This window comes from Protomyctophum parallelum, assembly GCF_964188405.1.
Source record: "Protomyctophum parallelum genome assembly, chromosome: 21".
Classification (NCBI taxonomy): Eukaryota; Metazoa; Chordata; class Actinopteri; order Myctophiformes; family Myctophidae; genus Protomyctophum; species Protomyctophum parallelum.
Genome location: NC_139713.1, coordinates 11,414,457 through 11,431,444, shown reverse-complemented (window position 1 = coordinate 11,431,444; position 16,988 = coordinate 11,414,457). Strand labels below are relative to the sequence as shown.

Here is a 16,988-nt window from a genome sequence, read left to right as displayed (position 1 = left end):
CACCACCCCACCCACCAAAATAATACAAGACCTACTTTAACCACCAACATTAGGACAGCATGAAGCCTGCAAAAATTCACAAAACACAACACACAAAACACAAAAATAATACAAGACCTACGTTGAACAAAACATTAGGACACATGAATCCTGTAAAATTCACAAAACACCACCCAACACACCAAAATAATACAAGATCTACGTTGAACAAAACATTAAGACAAACATGAAGCCTGCAAAATTCACAAAACACAACACAAAACACAAAAATAATACAAGATCTACGTTGAACAAAACATTAGGACAAACATGAAGCCTGCAAAATTCACAAAACACAACACAAAACACAAAAATAATACAAGACCTACGTTAACCACCAGCATTAGGACACATGAAGCCTGCACAATTCACAAAACACAACACAAAACACAAAAATAATACAAGACCTACTTTAACCACAAACATTAGGAAAAACATGAATCCTGCAGAATTCACAAAACACCACCCCACACACCAAAATAATACAAGACCTACGTTAACCACCAACATTAGGACAGCATGAAGCCTGCAAAATTCACAAAACACAACACAAAACACAAAAATAATACAAGACCTACGTTGAACAAAACATTAGGACACATGAATCCTGTAAAATTCACAAAACACCACCCAACACACCAAAATAATACAAGATCTACGTTGAACAAAACATTAAGACAAAACATGAAGCCTGCAAAATTCACAAAACACAACACAAAACACAAAAATAATACAAGACCTACTTTAACCACAAACATTAGGAAAAAACATGAATCCTGCAGAATTCACAAAACACCACCCCACACACCAAAATAATACAAGACCTACGTTAACCACCAACATTAGGACAGCATGAAGCCTGCAAAATTCACAAAACACAACACAAAACACAAAAATAATACAAGACCTACGTTGAACAAAACATTAGGACACATGAATCCTGTAAAATTCACAAAACACCACCCAACACACCAAAATAATACAAGATCTACGTTGAACAAAACATTAAGACAAACATGAAGCCTGCAAAATTCACAAAACACAACACAAAACACAAAAATAATACAAGATCTACGTTAAACAAAACATTAGGACAAACATGAATCCTGCAAAATTCACAAAACACAACACAAAACACAAAAATAATACAAGACCTACGTTAACCACCAACATTAGGACACATGAAGCCTGCACAATTCACAAAACACAACACAAAACACAAAAATAATACAAGACCTACTTTAACCACCAACATTAGGACAGCATGAAGCCTGCAAAATTCACAAAACACAGCACAAAACACAAAAATAATACAAGACCTACGTTGAGCAAAACATTAGGACACATGAATCCTGTAAAATTCACAAAACACCACCCAACACACCAAAATAATACAAGATCTACGTTGAACAAAACATTAAGACAAACATGAAGCCTGCAAAATTCACAAAACACAACACAAAACACAAAAATAATAAAAGATCTACGTTGAACAAAACATTAGGACAAACATGAAGCCTGCAAAATTCACAAAACACAACACAAAACACAAAAATAATACAAGACCTACGTTAACCACCAGCATTAGGACACATGAAGCCTGCACTATTCACAAAACACAACACAAAACACAAAAATAATACAAGACCTACTTTAACCACAAACATTAGGAAAAACATGAAGCCTGCAGAATTCACAAAACACCACCCCACACACCAAAATAATACAAGACCTACGTTAACCACCAACATTAGGACAGCATGAAGCCTGCAAAATTCACAAAACACAACACAAAACACAAAAATAATACAAGACCTACGTTGAACAAAACATTAGGACAAACATGAAACCTGCAAAATTCACAAAGCATAACACAAAACACAAAAATAATACAAGTCCTACGTTGACCACAAACATTAGGACAAACATGAAACCTGCAAAATTCTAGAAACACAACACAAAACACCAAAATAATACAAGACCTACTTTAACCACAAACATTAGGAAAAAACATGAAGCCTGCAAAATTCACAAAACACAACACAAAACACAAAAATAATACAAGACCTACTTTAACCACAAACATTAGGAAAAACATGAAGCCTGCAGAATTCACAAAACACCATCCCCACACACCAAAATAATACAAGACCTACGTTAACCACCAACATTAGGACAGCATGAAGCCTGCAAAATTCTAGAAACACAACACAAAATACCAAAAATAATACAAGACCTACGCTGACCAAAACATTAGGACAACATGAAACCTACAAAATTCTAAAAACACAACACAAAACCCAAAAATAATACAATACCTACGTTAACCACCAACATTAGGACCACACTTACCTTCTCCAGTCACAAAACAAAACACGAACCATTAAAATCACATCAGGGCATAGTTGGTACTGCAGTGTAATCTCAATAGCCACCTGGCACTTGAAAGGAGTGGAGAGAGCCCCCACCCTTGTTTACACAACACCCCTGTTTTTTAAAATCTAATTAACACATTCTGATGTCCACCTGGCACTTGAAAGGAGTGGAGAGAGCCACCTGGCACTTGAAAGGAGTGGAGAGAGCCCCCACCCCTGTTTACACAACACCCTTTGAAAACTGCCAGATGTCAGTTCAAAGGAATGGAGAGCCCTATTGTTTCCTTTTCACACCTGTATGCGGAATCTCTGCACCTGGCCTTCGGAACCTGCACCTGGCACTTTTTCAGAATGCCAGCCGGCATTTTTGAAAGGAATCGAATCCCCATTGTTCTCATTTTCACACTTTGAAAACGGAGGTGTCTAGACGGTCAACACGGTCAACACAGCTGTTCCGACACAGCTGTGTCCCACAGGAAGAAAGAGGAAGGGAGGGGACCCCCACGCACACACGCACACACACACACACACACACTCTGTCATGGAAAAAAAAAAAACTATTATCAGCATAGTGTTATTTAATAATAACACTATGCTAATTATATTTATGATATATATATATACAATATGATTTATGATTTATGGAATGTATGGAATTCAAGGAATGTAAATAATTGAATGCATAAATTAATTACTCATTTGCATAATTTATGCATTAATTGACTCAGTGGCGCCCCCAAGTGGTCAAAAAGGGTGGTGTCCCCCCACCCAATTATACTACTCTCATACTGCCCATTTTGACTATGCTTGCACATCCTGGTTCTCTAACATCTCAATGGCACAGAAGAAAAAGCTCCAAATCTCCCAAAACAAACTAATTTGACTTCTTCTAGGCCTGGGACCAATGACCCACCTATATGCAGAGCATCTGGATAGCATTGGCTGGCTCCAGTAGAAGACAGGGTCAAACAATTGAAAATGGGCCTGACATTCAAAATTGTACATGCAGCTATGCCCTCCATGCCCTCAGTGCCCATTTACTTGATTGATTACTTTAAAAAAAACAGCCACAAAACTAGAGGTAGCGTAAACAATGATCTGGTGCCACCCACTTACAAAACAAATATGGGTAAATTCACCTTCCGCAGCACTGCTATTCAGGTGTGAAATGCCCTGCCCCCTTCCCTTAAAACAAGCAAATCACTGGCCTCCTTTAAAACAGAACTAAAATGTCACCTGTCAGCAGGTCAGTGGGAGAGGAGGTGACCAATTACTGTTTTAGTTTCTTGTTCACGACTATATGTGTGAGTGCATGGGACCCGAATGGAAACAAGACCGCAAGGTCTTGCTAAAGCCGTAAAATGATTCTCTCATGGGGGTCTTTGGCATATATTTTCAAATGGGGAACCGCAGGCTAATGAGTATCATTTTGGGGGTCCTTGACATGAAAAGGTTTGGGAACCCCTACTTTCAGTTACACCCTGCATCGTATCATTCTTATATTGTACTGGTGCTGCATGCGACATCTGATTGTGTTATATCAAACGAAAGAATGTATACAACGTAAGAGGCAAATGCTCCATTTGGATTTAGCTGACAAATTAATTTATTAAAGACCTGCATCACTTAACCATGAATCATCATCATCATCATCATCATAATAATAAATAAGACATAAAACAGCTTCCACATGAACAAACAAACAAACAAACAAACACATACACCGGCACCCCAAGGTGTTGCAGCGATGCTTCACTGGGTCATTTTAAAGGTTTCATGACATTCATTTTCATTTATTTTTATTTTTCGTTTTTCTTTTAGGTTTTATGACCTCAATTACACCCCATAAAGAAACCTGAATTTTGAACATTCAGTGGATTTTCTGTGGTCTGGAGTTTTCTCTGGGGTTTGTAAGCCTTTTGAGCTCCAATGAAAACAACCAAAACCGTGAAAACAGTGACATCTGCTGGCAAATCCCATTGACATAATATGGGATTTGCAGGCTGTGACATCACAAACAGCAGGAAAATCAGAGCACTTGTTTGAGCCCAGAAAACCTCAGACCACAGAAAATCTACTGAATGTTAAAAGTTCAATTTTTTTGGCTGCAATGGAGTTCAGAAAACCTAAAGAAAATTAAGAAAGATTACAAAAACTTATTCTTTATGTCACAATCCCTTTAAGTAGAACAAAATGAACAAGATACATGTGAGAAGTGAGAACACACCAATGCATAGAAATACCTAGACCCCTAAGAGCCAAGTTATAAGAGACGACATCTACAATTTTGCCCATATGTCTCTGTTCATGGATGTACAAAGTCCTCATAGCTGGGTTATTATTTTATGTCCAACAAGGGGGTTGTATAAAAATAAAGTCTCCATAATGATAAACTATTATATATATAGACATTTGGCAACAACCAGACACTTAAAGACTCTGAACTTTGAACCAAAGGTTGCTTCTGAACACTCTAGATAAATGAAGAGGGGGGGTAGAGCGCTGAAGTCAACAGTGTAGTAGTTAGTGGTTATGCTTAATTTATACCTATAGTTTCACGGCGGTGTCACATGCCGAAAATGGGCGGATCTACAAGCTCACAAATGCCCAGGTCTACAATACGTGTAGCGATATGAATGTGTTGTGAGCTTGTCGATCTGCTATTTTTTATGTGCGACACCAACTTGTATAGATCTACGAGTATAGCTAAGTATAAATCAGGCGTCAGTTGTCTTAGTTGTTATCTCAACTTCAAAAAGCTTATAGCTGGATCTGAAAACGGAGTTTTTGGATTGATCTTGTCGACTTTACAAATGGCAACAATTACCATCCAAAGTTATTTTTATACAGCTTTACTCATAGACCATTCTTTTCAGGTGAAGTGCTTTTTTTTCTCGCCACACGGATATTTCTCAGCAGCGTTAGTCCTTCCGTCCAGTCCCAAAATTAACCTGATGTTCAGTCAGTTCAGATAATAACAAGGTGATCCAAAGACAGCAACCGTCCAGTCTTTTTCACCAGTGGTTCTCAAGCTGTGGAACCAGATGGACCCTTACGGGTCCATTTGGTTCCATTTGTACACTCTCAGAGTTACAGACTTTTAAGGGTCCATTTGGCCCTATGGGTCCATGGAACCCACTTTGAGAACCACTGTTTTATCCATCACTGTGTGACTATCAAGTTTTTTTTTTTTTTCATTTTTCATAGACCCCTCCCAAACAAGACATAAGAAGGGAAAAAAGAAAAAACACATCTCCATTTCTTCGTAGTTGACCTATCAAAATTGCCCATGGTCCACTTCATCCAACCAAGAAGCAGGACTCGCAGGGAAGTCCGGGTAGCCTCCACTGCTGCCAGTGGAGAGGTCTGAGCTGGGACCATTTGTTCCCCCCATGTTGACCCTCAGTGCCGGGTTCATCCCTGGACCACTGCCTTGGGTCATTATCGATAGGCCAGAGTCGGGGTAGACCAGGCCGGATATGAGAGGCTGGTGCCTGGGCAGTGCCTGCATTGAGCCGGGGGACTGCGGAAGGCCGTACGGACTGCTAGACCGGATGTCGTGGAACTGGTCCTGGGAGGGCACGCCATGCTCCAGGGGGAAGGCTCCCTGCCCCCGGCCTCCCATCACTGGAGAGGACTCACTCATGCCGCTGTAGATGCCGTTGTTATGACTCATCTCCGACATGGGTGGCTCGTCTGTATATAAGGAACAAACAATTAGTTACAATACTTAATCTACGTACTTAACCTACAATACTATACTTAAAAGTTCTGCATATAGTTCTGCTAATCTTTGATATAAAACTAGATACACCACATCGCGGTTGTATGCCTTCCAAATATCCATATCTGTCCAAACTCATAAAAAATATAAATATCTATCTATATATAGTAATCGACGTTTTTTCTTTTCCTTTTTTGAGTAGTCTAATTCAGGGGTTCTCAACATTTTTGGCTGGGGACCCCCAGCATAATGCTTTGGCCATGTCTCGTGAAGAAATTACCTCACTGCGCTCCTGAGATGTTACGGACAGACGCACTATCCTAAGACAGAATACCTCCGGTAGGAGTCACTATCATGTGAGGCAGGGGTGGGCAACTGTGACGATGGAGAGGGCCACTATATTTCCACACTCACTCAAGAGGGCCATTATATTTCCACACTCACTCCAGAGGGCCACCATTGCTATATTACTGTCGTAGCAAAAAAGATCAGCTATTTTTGCTATATTTGAATTTAAATCCTGAATATTTATTTAGCTATTTTTTGAATTTTATTTCAAATGTAATTACTTGTAGTTATATGTTAACTAAATACAAATACATTGGACATAAAAAAAAAGACGATAAGATTGTAATACTAGTAATTACCTGAAATCAATAATACATCAATGTTCTGCATTATTAAAGTGAAGGTGGGTCCCGGCAACTGGTGGCCCCCGGGCCGCCGGTTGCCATATATATTGTAAGGTATGTACTGTACATACCTGTAAATGAGACCTCGGCGTCACTGTCCACGCCCTCCTCCTGGATACTGTCCTTGTCTGATTTGGAACTCCCCCGGGATCTCTTCATGTTGCGAAAGTACTGCCCCCACCTCTGCCTGCCGGCGTCCTTCTTCAACCGCTTCTCCTTAGCTCGCCTGTTCTGGAACCACACCTGCGTTGGAGAGGGACACAGCACAACGTTTGATTATTAGGCTGAGGGACTGGAGGGCCGTGAAGGTATTGCAGTATGGCCTCCTAAATCATTTGGTAAATTAATATTTAAATTAAAGCATTATGTGATATTTCTTTCTTTAGAATGAGTTTTCATTCTGATAGCGATACATTTAAACTAAGTTCCATTGATCCAACCCGTAACACAATCGATTGAACATGAAAATAAACGTGCGTCGAAAAATACAGCATTTGAGGTTTGAGCATTAGATGGCTCTGAAGTGCATTGTCATTTTTGCTTCAATTCACATTATTGTGTTTGCCGTAGCAAGTAGAAATAGAGAAATTACTCAAACAAAAATCTATTGTTTTTGTTATAGCTTCGAGGGAGTAGGGGAATCCTGATTTGATGGGTATTCATATGTATTCGTAATGCATTTTACTGTGGTCTGTATAAAATGCTTTGTAAATATGCATACTCATTTTCAATACTATTTGTCAATATAAAACTGTGTATTGGCCTTTTCTTGGGGTAACTTTTGAATTGATCAGTATAGCCCAAATGTTTTGCATCTGTAACATTCAAGCAACCCTCTCCCTGCTTTTGTTGCCCTTTCTCCTCCAGACATTGTATTGTATATAAGACAGTATGCATGGTGCTATTCTTCTAGTGCACCCACAGCACATTCAAGTATTAAAAAACATTAATTTTCAAGGACAATCTGGAGAATCTTGTTGATTCTAAAGAGATTGAAATGGTGAAAAGAAACCCGTTGAGATCAGCGTTCCCTGCAGTAGATTTATCACACACGTAATTAACTTGGCGACATCTACAAGTTGTCCTTAACCCCAGGATCAGTCGGGTTCCTTTCCTGTACCTCTTCTCACAGACCTGCTTGACCATTGCTTTTAATTATTCCATTTCATCTACTATATGACCATTCTTTTAACCGCTTTAACCTTTCATACTTCATTCCCCCAGGGGCCTATTTGCTCCCCCCCTTTTTCCCATAGTCTACTACACCAAATCTCTTCAGCGAAAATAGCCAGTCCAGTCTGTACTGTATAAGCACACGCTGTGTCGCATATTTTTGCTAAATGTTCACCTACTGTATGTTATGACATGCCCAGAATAGGGATGCTATAGTATAAGAGTTCACATGTTTTTATTATTCAGAATTATGACCATGGCATTCTCTGTTTGAAGTATAATTGTATCCAATGCTGGCCTATAAAGATCCAAGTACATGTTTTGTAAAATGTCAATGAAATCACAGGCTATTGACTATAAAATGCTATTTCTTCATTATGGTTTAGCCAACATTGCAGGGACGTGCAGAGAGTGTTAGAGAGGAAGGGGCTGAAATCCCGTAAGCGGGAAAATAATAGCAAAGATAGCAGATCTTGTAGATCAGCTATTTTCGTGGCGCAACCCGGCACTCTTTATCTACTGGAGATGCGGTGTAACGACATGGATTTCGAAAAACAAATTAGTTCAACGCAAAATGCTGCGTTCAAGTTCAGGAGACAATTCTCCTGAATGCTGCCTTCCGGCATGGCATGGAAAGGAGTGTCATTTGCATTTATTTCACCATAGTAAATGCTGCATTCGTGGTCTGGAAAGGGCACTTGTGTTTTACAGACGGGTAAAAGGGCAGGGGCTCAAGCCCCCTTTGATGTCTATGTGAGCACGTCCCTGCCAACTGCCTCACCAGCAAAGAAGCCGTTTTACATGATATGTTGCCCCAGATGAACCCCCTTCACCCCTCGCCACCTCACTGAATAATGATCAGCATTTTAGCGGCTTCCACTTTTGTCCTTGCAAATAAAACAATATATATGGCCGGCACATAGTGAGCTACAGTGAGACGCTTTCACAGACAATATGCGAGGGACCCTCTTAGCATTGTTAACGAGCTTGCACTTACACCATTCTGACTTTCATTTTACTCCATCTAACCGTAAATCCGCCCAACATAGACATACACTCTTGCATGCACGTGTATGTGCGACTGTGCGTGCATGTGTGCGTTTGCACGCACGGTCGCACGCACCCACACCCACACACACACCCTACTGCAGGCCACTTCAGGCACTACTACCTTTTGATAATAATGAACTGGGGCCACTAATGGAATAGCCTTTAATGGAGAATAGAATAATGTACTTTACCTGCACAACGCGCATATCCAGGCCCGTCTCTGATGAGAGCTGCTCCCGGACGTGGCGAGCGGGCTTGGGGGAGTTATTGTAGGCATTTTTCAGGGTCTCCAGTTGCTTGGCTGTGATGGTCGTTCGCGGCCTTTTTGCAGTTGAATCTGCTTCTGAAAGGTAAATAAATGGCAAGGACGCTGGTTGAGAAATGTAGCCTATGTTATCTTGCAGGAATGGAATGTTTAGGTACGTAGCTAAATGTAAAGATTCTAATAGTTGGTAAATACAACAGTTACAGTGAAATGCATTACAAATAAGACAATGATCTAAGCCTTTTTTTTATTTCAAGGACCCACTGTTTGATATGCGTTATTAGGCCATGGACCACCATTTAGTAACAATTTTGGGTCTGGGATCCCAATCTACACTGCCGTCTTAATTTAGCAGATCTGTAAGGGTCCATTTGGTCAATGGTTCCTAACTATCAGTCATTTAGCTGGGGACCCCCTGGAACCCCCTCAAGGGTCCCTCATTGCAGCTCACTTGACCCCACATTGAGAACCATGCAGTGCATTAGGAGACTTAAAACTCTCTTGTCTAATAACTCAAACTTAATTCAGTAGAGATGTATGTAATTGCTTCTTGTCGGTGCATTTGTTGGCCAATGAAGCAATTACATCAGAAAATGTAAGACCATCCCCCAAATGGATACTGCCCCACATAATTGCGCTCCTCATTAGTAAAATAAACGTGTGTGTTTTTCTTGAAAAGTGGCGTTAACTCGTTGCATAAATCAGCACTTGGTGTGGGGCAGTAAATTCAAACAAACAGATGGGCTAGAGATAAAACTTGACCAAAGCCCACGGTGTGTTATATCACCACAAGAGTCTACAGGGATTTCGCAGTGTTTGTTAATCAACATGCTTTTTCAATGCAATTATTGATTATATGGCTAAACGATACGTTTGATTGAAATTTTGAATCTTGCATGGTGTTGTTATTGTTTAAATTAGGTCCGATTTTTTTTTAATTATTGCAACTCTGGAGTAGCGGTATATGTTTGGCTGGAGAAACCTACAGACCAATGTCCCATGCATACACTTCTCACTCATAATTTAATCTTCAGTGGCATATATTTACCAGCACGGTGATGCAATTTCTTGTGAAATTGACACTGTATACATGCAAACAAAAATATCACCCAATACATATTCTATAACATGAATAACAAATCAAATAAACGCAATGTAGTGAAATATAGCGCATTATAGGTTTGAAAGAGATTTGCATTATACGAGCGGATGTGCTCTCCCCCCCTCTGTCGTGTGTGTGTGTGTGTGTGTGTGTGTGTGTGTGTGTGTGTGTGTGTGTGTGTGTGTGTGTGTGTGTGTGTGTGTGTGTGTGTGTGATATATTAACAGATCTCGTCTACTGAATTAGGGTATATGCTAGACTTTTATTTCACCTCACTGCTATTATTTTTCAATAATAATAATAATAATAATTGACTTGGAAGGCTATGTGTGGTTTGGTAATAATAGAGCCAAGCATACTATAGGAATGTTCAATCAACATGCTGGTGCAGATATGAAACCAATTAACCTGTTTAGGCTATATACTTGCATGCTGCATATAGCTTCACTTCAGTTTATATCTTTCAAACACCTGCAGTCTCAGTATAGCGACACACACACACACACACACACACACACACGAGAGAGGGGGGGGAGAGCACATCCGCTCGTATAAGCTCATCGAGTCGTCGTCATTTCAAGTGTGAGTTCCATGTCCATGGTTATGCAGGCTGCTATCGATTGGTCCTCCCCCCCCCCCCCCCCCAACGATGCAATTAGCGCAGCTGGGTCAAGGTTTATGGCTGACCTCATTGTCACATCAAATTCACAACTCAAAGCAGCTGCTTGATAATGCGTAAAAAACACCTGTGGTGGAACGTATAGACTTATAGTAGGCCTATAGCCTAGCCTATAAGCTGCCTAGCCTAGGCCTACAGCCACAGTAGGATACACACACTCACACAGTCACAGTGTGGTCACACACACACACACACACACACACACACACACACACACACACACACACACACACACACACACACGTGTATTGTATATAGCCCAATGGAACTGATTGGGTTCTCACGCCGTCTTATTATCAGCAAGAAGGCAGGCATCATTTTGTCCTATGGCCTCCTTTGGCCTATACTATATACGGAACATTGTATAGACCTGTAGGTGTTGTGTAGTATATAGGCCTATATACTATATACGGAACATTGTATAGACCTGTAGGTGTTGTGTAGTATATAGGCCTATATACTATATACGGAACATTGTATAGACCTGTAGGTGTTGTGTAGTATATAGGCCTATCGTTGTTACATGATATGCAATGTCACAGCAATAATGTTGATGCATTATTAATAGAACCACTGGTTCTTAACGTAGGGGTCCGGGGACTCCCACGGGGTCCTTGGTGGTGTTCCAGGGAGTCCCCCGATAAATGATTCATGTAAACTCCGTCAAATGGAACCATGTTTGTATAGGCTATAGGCCTATAGGCCTACACAGCACTTGGGAGTTAAATTAGTTAACGCTGAATTTTTTACAATGTATAGCCCTGACAATCTTATCAAAAGGGCCGGGTCCGTGGCCGATAATGTCATAGTCATATATAGGCCTAATGCGCCACAGCATGTCAAAAATGAAGGGGGTTCTTGAAATTAAAACGTTTGATAATCACTAAATGATTGATATCTTGCATGCATGCAAAGAGGACCCGGATTACAGGTTTTGTGAGAGAAATAAGCAGCCATGCAGGTTTATGAAAACAAGTTCAAAAGAAGCGATTCATGAGCACTTCCAATATAGGCCTATTATATACACTGGTTTGAAAACAGTTGATCTACAAGATGGCCTTGCTCTATATGGGTAGGCCTAGATCTGCTATTTTCAAAAAGATCTCGAAAAGTAAAACTGAAATATTTGAAATGTATTTGAAAAGAAAATTCAGATACATTTATTTGGTGTATCCTTCCTGACATGCAAATGTTTGAGAAAAAAAAAAAAATTGAAGCATGCCTGGGGAACAGTGGTGCTGAGGTGAGCCCCTCCTTATAGCAAAATGTTAATTTTTACAAGCAAATTTAGATTTTAGTTCTCTTATAAGTTGAATACCTTAGTTCTAGTCACATTTTTGTCACCTGGAATGTTTTAGTGTTCGTTTTTAGTTTTTAGTCGACATATAGTTTTAGTATTTAGTGTTCTGCAGTGAAATACGTTTTGTCATAGTCGAGTAAATCAACAGTGCAGTGCTCCTTTAGCCTCATTATTATTCTACCTCTCTGTTTGGCGGTCTCATAGTCGGCCTTGCAGACCAGCCTGCTGTCCTCCATCAGGTAGTACTCGTCCCCCGTGGCCAGCTGCCTCTTGCACACGACGCACGCGAAGCAGTGCAGGTGGTACACGAAGTCCTGGGCTCTCCTCACCACCTGCGTGGGCGGGATTCCCTGTTGACATGCGGCGCATTTGGTCCCAAATCTCCTTTTGGGAAAAGATTTAAAAAAAAGAGAGAGGCCAATATGATCAATCCTCTTTCCATGTCACACTCTCTCGGACGTGTATAGGCCTATATATCATCAACATGCATGCATAAAAAACAGACCTAATTTACTAAATTTAGTCATTAGGGGAGAGCCAGGACGGTTGACGCCCATTTTACTAATTCCCTCCCTGCACAGAGATTAATTAATTTCAAGTAGCCTAACCAAACTTTTTTGTGAACAAGATAGCCTAAGTGTATAGCCTATAGATTTTATTTTATTTTTTTCGAGACGGTATAGCTCTGAAAATACATTTTCAGGTGGGGTCGCGATTTGTATCCAATCAGGAGAGAGTTGCAGTGTAATTTCAATTGGTCAGTTATTTGTGTCACGGTCACTTCCAATTCCACTTAATATCCTGTGCTGTTCTTTCTCCTGGTTGGATAATAATACTAACTACACTATACTACTACTAATAATAATCCCGACCTGAAAATGCATTTTCTGTAGCAATGATTATAGGCCTGTTAGGCCACTATATCACAATAAGCACAACATAACAACAAATCACTTCTCGTATAATACACTGGGTTTTTATACTCACTTGAAGAAATCCTCTTTGCAGTAGACGCTGTCGCCTCGACTGAAACACTTGTCCGCCAACTGGGACTGGCAGTCGCTGCATTTCAGGCACTTACTGTGCCAGTGGCGGTCCAGCACCTTGAGGATGAAGCGGTCCACGATGTGTTGGTTGCAGCCGGCACACACAGGGATCTCTGGAGGACACATTTGGATGGGGGACAGCCATCACAACACATGTAGTTTCTGTCACCGCAAATTCTTAACCTAAACACAAACGTGAAATACATTTATATATCAGCACGGAACGTAGATGTTTTTATTTTAATTTTATTATAGGCCTATTTTATTATATAATATATTTTGTGAATCTCCGGTTCCTTTTATTTTCTTTCTTTCTTTCTTTCTTGTATACGATTTTAATTGAAAATTAAAAACATACAACAGTCTAGTTTTTGATCGAATATGCAGGCTAATTGGCTATAGGCCTATATATTACTCAAATCAGTGTATTTGCTTGCGAATATAATCTTAGGCTATATACACTTCAATAAGGCGCTGTTGCGTTTTATTTTCTAAAATAAAATAAAACTGTTTCTTGACATCGTCAAATGTCAATAAAACACAATCATTATATATTTGTTAATAGAAGATTATATATGCCAGATCGTCCCCCTAATTAATTCACCATCATCATCATCATCATCACCATTGATTAAAAAAAACACAGCAACGTCAAAATTCGGGCACATATGGCAGTAATAGCAAATGTGGGGGTCCTTGGGGGGTCCTTTGGGGGGGTCCTTGACATGAAAAAGGAAAGGCCATGCATGCTAAGGATTACATGCAGGCCAATAATGCTCCCTATATGGCAGTGAAGACCCCGTTACAGCTATAGCATGACGTCACCGGCACCCAATGCCACCATCAGATACAGTAAACATGAGACATGCACATCTGACGTCATAAATGTCACCACAGTTGAGTAGGCACCTAATTTAAATTGGCTATTTATTTCTTTTCAAAAAGGTATAGCCTATATGTATATTTATGACTGATGGTTCGTATAGCAATTGTAGAAGTATTTGGCCTAAAATGCATTACAAATGTAAAATGTTACAGTTCCCTGCATCCCACTTTATATATGCAATGCATCATAATAAACACATGACATCATTATGGGTGATATATAATAATAATAATAAGAACACATGCTGCAAGCTGGCGCCTGCAGAGCAGCAGGTAAGCTTATTAATAGCCTATACAACAGGCAAGAAAATATAGGCCCCAAGATCCGTGTGGTTGGTTTGCTCTGCAGTAAAATCCTTAGTTATAATTTAACCTCGAATAGTGAAATGGAACGAAATGGGTTGACACATGTACTGTGCGCTTAGCATCTAACCCCCCCCCCCACACACACACACACACACACACACACACACACACACGTGCACAGTCGCACACGCACACACACACACACACACACACACACACACACACACACGCACACACGCATATATACACACACACTGAATGGCTACAGCAAAATAGGATTTAAATGATTATTCAGGTATGTTTTTGCCACACATGCGATATAGTTATTATCCTATATATATTTGAGATTAGAAATATATTGTGCTTATAGTTTGCTGATGAAATAGCTGAAATTAAATAGAGGTATATCGGCTAATACCCCTTTTAAAGTAGACCAAGGGGTCTTAATGCTGTTATTATTATTATTTATTTTTTATTGTTTACGCAACAACAAAAGTTCCCTGCATGTTCCGTAGGTCACAAATTAAGACTTGAAGAGGCAGAGAGAGAGAGAGCTATCGACACCCAAAATACAATATTGCAGTCGGTAGATATAGATAGATAGATAGAGATAGATAGATAGATAGATGATAGCCTATATAACTATCGTATTTTGTGAATATGACAGCTTGCTTTACATAAATACACAAGTTCAGTGCAAAGCTCAAAATGAACGCTCTTTCGGTTTGACTTTGTTGAATACGTGTTACATAAAGTGTAACGTCTATTAGCCTCAAGTCTATTACATCAACAGCACTCTAAACAGCAGCTAAGATGTTGCCATTCTGCTCCATGACTAATTAAACAGTCCGCACCACTTCGTATTACATCCGTCTAAGGAATCACATTCCTATTGTTCGTTTGTTGACAATTGATGAAACATTAATGCAGCATTTCTCCTGGCGCCATACACGCATGAAGCAATGCACAAGAGACGTGGTGGTGGGGAGCCACGTCACGAACAGGTGCATCCATGCAGGCCATTATTAATTCAATAGGTTCCGTAAAACTAGAATGCCAGAGGTCCTGTATACTGTACTGTCTCACGCCACATGCACAGTCCAAGGTGTGCAAGCCATTTTCTCAACTTGTACTTTAATATTACAATTGCCTATATTATAATAAACTGTCCTAAGAGGCCAATTTGATGCGTAAATTCAGAGAGGTATAATGGAGTTAGATCATCAGCCAGACTGACCAAATGATGGGCCTCAGTTGTGCGTTTATAGGCTATCTCGAATATTGACTCAGAATACCGTAAAGTGTTTCTGTTTCTGAGGTTAGCCAATTAAATGGTGTTTCAAGTGTGCCATACAAGGCTCAGACAAATCCAGTTTTAGGTCCTCACGCGTAAAAGTTGTTTTGCCTGCATGCTATAATAGTCCACCAACGAGACTGAATAGCCATTTGGCTGCATATGCTTCAAGTCTACATAATGACAGCTATTGACAGTCGCACAGGAGAGAGAAGAAACGAAAATACTCGGAAAAAGACAAGAAAAGAAAAAGAAAGCAGGCCTTTATAGGCTAAAGCAACATCATTAAAATATATATTCCGCTGCATTCGGGAAAAAAGGTGTTGGAACGTATTGTGACTCCGTGTAGTAGGCTATTTTATCAACAACTGTCAGTTACATTGAAAAATATCTTCAATATCTATAGGCCTAAATGTTTAGCAGGCGCTGTAATGGGGACAGATATATAGCCTTCTTCTGCTAGACCTATATAATTTCATATATCGTTTGGTTAACATTTTTTGATCAACATAATGTTCCATATATATCCCTTTAACAGTCCCGCGCGACACATTTGAAATTACCTTTTCGTAGCTCTTCGCTCTGCGCCAATAATGCCAGAAGCATCTCCGTGTTAGTGCAGGGTGGCCCCTTCGGAGAGTTCCGTCCACTAAGTCCATCCATCGCTCATGACTCGCGCTATCGGAACCCTGGCGCGTGCGGTGCGTGCGTGCGGTGTATATAAATGTGTATGCTAATGTTTATAGCACATGCTGGGCCGCTATGTGCTCCACAACACACGCATTATAGGCCACACACACACACGATTTCACAAGGAGAACCCCACATGTACGAAGTGTGTGCGCTTGTCTGTATGTATGTGCCCGTGTTCGCTTTATCTCTTTCTTTCGGCGTGTTGAGTTCTGCGCAGGATTATGGCGCGCGCCGTTTCCCTGACGACAAGGAGTGAGATAGATCATCACCTACCTACCTACCACCATGCAGGTTGCCACTTGGAAACAAGGAGTGTGTGTGTGTGTGTGTGTGTGTGTGTGTGTGTGTGTGTGTGTGTGTGTGTGT

General features: G+C 40.3%; 1 protein-coding gene across 1 annotated transcript; it reads right to left on the bottom strand.

The window, feature by feature from the left end:
* Positions 1–5,691: 5,691 nt before the first annotated feature.
* On the bottom strand, positions 5,692–16,592 carry lhx3 (LIM homeobox 3; the record flags this gene model as incomplete). Its single annotated transcript, XM_083793112.1, has 6 exons — positions 5,692–6,110; positions 6,902–7,073; positions 9,245–9,396; positions 12,580–12,782; positions 13,386–13,557; positions 16,493–16,592. The coding sequence occupies 6 exons, from the start codon at positions 16,590–16,592 to the stop codon at positions 5,692–5,694; spliced, it is 1,218 nt and encodes a 405-aa protein (XP_083649238.1).
* Between the last annotated feature and the right edge of the window lie 396 nt (positions 16,593–16,988).